This window comes from Montipora capricornis, chromosome 6 (assembly GCF_036669925.1).
Source record: "Montipora capricornis isolate CH-2021 chromosome 6, ASM3666992v2, whole genome shotgun sequence".
Taxonomy (NCBI): Eukaryota; Metazoa; Cnidaria; class Anthozoa; order Scleractinia; family Acroporidae; genus Montipora; species Montipora capricornis.
The window spans coordinates 52829163-52834162 of NC_090888.1; the positions used below are offsets into that span (position 1 = coordinate 52829163).

At 39.5% G+C, this 5000-nt stretch overlaps 1 protein-coding gene across 1 annotated transcript; it reads left to right on the forward strand.

Moving 5' to 3' along the window:
* Positions 1–334: 334 nt before the first annotated feature.
* On the forward strand, positions 335–1267 carry LOC138054116 (histamine H2 receptor-like). Its single transcript, XM_068900614.1, has one exon. It carries the CDS (start codon positions 335–337, stop codon positions 1265–1267), a length of 933 nt encoding a protein of 310 aa, XP_068756715.1.
* Positions 1268–5000: the final 3733 nt, after the last annotated feature.

Genomic DNA, 5000 nt, shown 5'->3' on the forward strand with positions numbered 1-5000 from the left:
CTGACGTTTAGACCGTAATTCCTTTAATGGAAACGCGTCATCTTCATGTCGATTCAGTAAGGGCCTTTCAAATGAAGATTTCCTGGCTTTGTTTTTGCAACTCGCGAAATTAACTGTAATGCTAACCAATTAACCGAGGCAGAATTTTTTTTTAACTCCATCCTTTATCGGTGAGGCGTTTACTAAATCTTCAATGACTTTAATATGTGTGTGAAAAATTATCTCAGAAAACATTTGCTCTCTTGTGACGTAAAACCGGAAAGAAGGCAATAGATAAGCAACTCACTTATCCCTAAAAGTAACCACTTTTCCATTGCTCTGTATCCGGAACAACATGGCAAACCTCACTGTTTCGAACTTGACAATTGTTACAATGAACGGCGAAGCGAATTCGAACTATGTCTTCAGCGTGGTTTTCATTTCCACAATCATCTTCATTAATGTTATCGGCTGTCCATTCACAATCGGACTGAACGTGTTGGTGATAAAAGGTGTAAAAAGAAGACCGAGACTTCAGAGCAATTCGAACATCATGCTGGCGTGTTTAGCCGTCACTGATGTGATGACAGGTCTGATCTCGCAGCCTTCGTATATACTATGGCAGACCTTCCTCCTGCTTGATATTGACATCGCCTATTACTTCTCTGCCGTTCATATGCTTTGTATTGTCGTGTTGTCTTACTCGTCGGCTCTTCATCTCATGATGGTTGTCGGCGAGAAACTGATTGCAATCAAATATCCGTTTTGGTACCCCTACGTTATGACAACACGAAACATTAAGATGGGAGCCTTTTTTTGCTGGGTATATAGCAGTTCGTTTGGAATGCCTCTTCACCTGATCGGTGGTAGCGGCGCCCTGTATTTTCTTTCTGCCTCTCATGTCTTTTTTGTGTGTGTTATTTTCGTTTCTTGTTCTTACGTAATCCTTTACTTTGAAACCCGTCGGCATCAAAAGATGATTAAAGCTCAGCAGCTACCTCAAGAACAAGTAGAAACATTCCTTAAGGAGAGTAAAGCGTTGAAGACGACAGTATTAGTGGTCGGTGCTGTTGGACTGTGTTTGTTGCCAGCATTTCTCTACCTTGTTCTGTTAGCTGTTGGATTTTTCCGCAAGAGAAGTTATCTTTTCCGTCCAATGGATGCAGTGGTACGCTCTTTCCTGATGATAAACTCTGTTCTTAATCCACTGATTTATTGCTGGCGACAAGAAGAAATGAGGATGTTTGTATTTAGAGCTTCAGTGCATGCGGTTCATCCAATTGACTAGACTTAAGTATAGGCTAACAAGGTGACTTGTAAGGAAGGTTGGGAGCTGGTCACTTTTTCGATTTCGTAGTAAACCCGTCAGGTTTTTCATTCGTTACTGCTCACATGATCATCGCAGTTTTCAACAACTTGACCAGTCATTAAGTGCCTATCATCTCAACACAGTTTTCCACTTTTCTTATTTCTCCGAAATCTTCTTAAACACATCTTGCTGCTTTTAGGACATTTTGATTGAAATTTCACTTTTTAAAATTGGCCTTGAAAGACGGGAAAAGTGGTCATACTTTGATCCAAAACGGAGCAATGAAGGGGAATGGGTTCGATACCGGGTTGACTCCACAGACTGTGTTCTTTGAAAACAGCGATGACCCCGGTATCGAACCCATTCCCCGTCATTGCTCGGTTATAATTCTTACCCCTCCTCCTCCTCCCCCTTTCCCTGTCTGCAGTGTTTTCTTGGTAGTGGTGGGGATTTAATTTTGTGTAAGGCGATTTTTGTACCCTTACTTTTACTGGGCTCATTACATTTTTTCTTGAACCAAATAATTTTGTAATTAAATGGATAACTTTACTGATTAAACCGGCTCTGGGCCTTTTCTCTGAGCCATTTCGGTCCACTTCGTGGTTACTATCTTTTTCGGAATGCCCAGTGAACGAGCTCAGGTCATGCAGCCCAATATTCAAAGGAATTCCTTATTTGGGGAGGGAGGAAGGGCATAAAACAACAAGATGTATTTAGGGCGATTTCATTGTAAGGCAGACACAATATTTAGCTCTTATTAACCGAGCAGGAGGTCTGTGTGTGAGAATCTTGATCGAGGTTAAGTACAGACCTCACTGCGTTCGGTCTGTACACCCGACCGAGGTCAAGATTCTCCCATACAGACTGACTAAGCTCGGTTAATAAGATGTTTATTATATGGCAAACAAGAACAATTTAATTCGTTTAATGTAACTAGTTTGTACTAACTGATATTTTGCTTGCGAACGGCGATGAGTGGCAATGAGATGAACACAATTCTGCCATAGATGTCGGTCTAGATGGGAAAATCTAGACCATGGTCATTATCGATTTCAGCAAATCAAATTCATGAATTTGGTAGTTCCTAGTCCTTGTGAGACAGAGCCATATAATAAACAAGAATCCTAACCCCGGGAGATTTGAATAGGGTAAAACATGGATTTAGCCCATTACTTATTTTCCTGAAACACTTGGTTAACAAGACGCTCTAAAAAAAGCGTACACTGGGTTGCCTGTGGTACTTGTTACACAAAACCAGAAGGCACTGAGGGAAGTGGTCAAAACTAGTAAACTCGAACAGGACCCATCAAACCACAAAGTAGATGGTGTCTGCCTGCACCCCCCTTGGTTAACGTCAAAAGATGGTGTCTATATTGCATAGCCACCCCTCTATCCAGCAGTACAGTGAGATTCAAACCTCACTTTTCTTGTTTGTCTAGTAATGCCGATTCTTGCAAGCTGAATATTCCTTTGTCAACTCAAATTTAAAAGCCAATAAAATGTTGTCGGTAATGTTCATGAGATAAGTTCGAAGATAGGTGGTGTCTTTGAGAACCCCCCTACCTCAAAGGTGTGTCCTGTTCGAATTTAGTAGTTTTGACCAGCTCCCTGAATTGGGAGGTCATCAAGTGGGGGGTCACCCACATATCGCGCCAGCAGAGGCCCTTTGGCTCACACGTTCACACCTTTAATTATTTTGTAATATCCTGTCCCATTGTTTTCAGAGTAAAACAACGTACTTTTTAGTCAAGAAACTTCCGTCTTTGGTTTTTTTAATTTTGTTGTAATATTTAACTGATTATTTACATTTCATCTGTCGGGTCAGGAAACCTTCTTTGCTGTGTTCCTGAGAAACGTATCTATTCCAGGTGATCTGCTGACGTAATTTGGAGGACTGGGAAGAAAAATTTTAACGCCTTATCCCACAACCGCGCGCGGCCTTAGGTGTTGTCCAAACTCCCTGCAGGATTGCCATCGCCAAAATTCAATAGATCATTACGCGTCTACCACATTTCCTGTTACTGAATGAACATTCAAGTAGACCCGACAAGATCTAACCACCCCTCTGCCATGTTGAATTCGAAAATAAGGCCGCGCGCGGTTGTGGGATACGGCGTTAAAATATTTCTCCCCAGTCCTCCGAATTACGTCACCAGATCACCTGGTTGTGACTTCAGGGTGAACTATTTACTCAATCGCGAGGTTGAGCGGCCATGTAATTGAAAATCTGAACATCTGGGTTTACCTCGGTGTAAAAACCTGTGAAAAATTTTCTTTGTTTTGTTAGCTCGTGGTAGCGTTACGTTATTGCTTGATGTTTTTTTGGCTCTTTTGTTTTCCTTTGTGTCACGTCATCTGCGAGTTTCACAGGTTTTTACACCGAGGATGGGCCGAACATCTATGAGATACAACAAACAGACTTGCGAATTATCGCAGATCACAATGCTGACAAGCACAAAAGCAGAAGAAATGGTTAATAAATATGAAGTTTGTTACTATCTGAATGTTTTTGTGTTAGAGTAAAGGGATATATTGTCACGCAAATTGATGTAATTTCGCAAAAAGCGTGAGTTTCATGTAAACAATCTTCGCACTAGTAAGTGGTAGCAATAAATTGAATTAACCAGGAAGTTAAAGAAATATTGTTGCCTTACCATATAACTTCATTTTTACACTACAATGACAAAATCATTTGTCAGAGAATTCCTGTCTCTCAGCGTATCACATTTCAACGCATTTATGCAAATTTGTTCCAGCGAAATTTTTATTCTTTCAAATATCAACAAAAATATTATTTCTCGTCAAGCGTTCCATCTTTTATGTTCAAATAACCGCTAAAAATAAAGATTTGTTAACGATCTATCCGTATCCCGTAGATATTTTTTCATAATTTAATATTCTGTCAAAATCTGTCAAAACACAAAAATAGCAACGCACGCAACAAATTTAGTCGCATTTACCGCTTCGTCGAATTTCCATGCTTGCCATGCATTGTGTGTGACCTGTTATAAATATTTTTTCACAAAATGTTCCCGAATCGTCAAGTATCACCACAGAAGACAAGAACATCATTCTAAAAGCTTATTCTACGCAAAAAGTAGGTTCTAAAGGTAAATTTGAAAGTGGAAATCACGAGGCAATATGGTATATTTAATTGAGTTAACAGAACAGAAAGACGCCAACCTCATTTTGACACGAAAATGCTTTACTATTGCCATAAAAACTATCCAGTTAAGCTCGCATATTACAAAACATGATGAATTCATAAAGGCCACTTTTTCCAGGGAAATATTTTTTGAAACAAACAACATATTTGCTATTAGAGGCAATCTTTCTTTCAAAATATTCTTGGCTGTCACATTTCATATTATTTTTACCTGAAGACTGTGCAGAGAGTTACCAGAGAATTATCCATTTGGTTTCAGTGTTCTACATAACAGCACACTTGGTAAAATATTATTTTAGAAACACAGCTCACTTTGATTTCGGCTCGACGGGCGATAGATTGTTGTCGAAGTTCATTACTCGTCACTTTTAAGATTCCAGGTGTTTGTATATCACCGCCTGTCTAGTTTATCCAACTGACTTTCCATTATTGAGCTCCATAAGGGTATATTCTGTTTAAAATGGTACTATGATCAAAAAATCATTTCTTTTTTTTCCTTCAGATTTTGAAAGCGTGTTCGCTTAACACCTAACTGGCAAAATTTTG

What these genes read in the sequence shown, in the direction of transcription:
- LOC138054116 (XM_068900614.1), top strand. Translation starts at nt 335, where the DNA reads ATGGCAAACCTCACTGTTTCGAACTTGACAATTGTTACAATGAACGGC.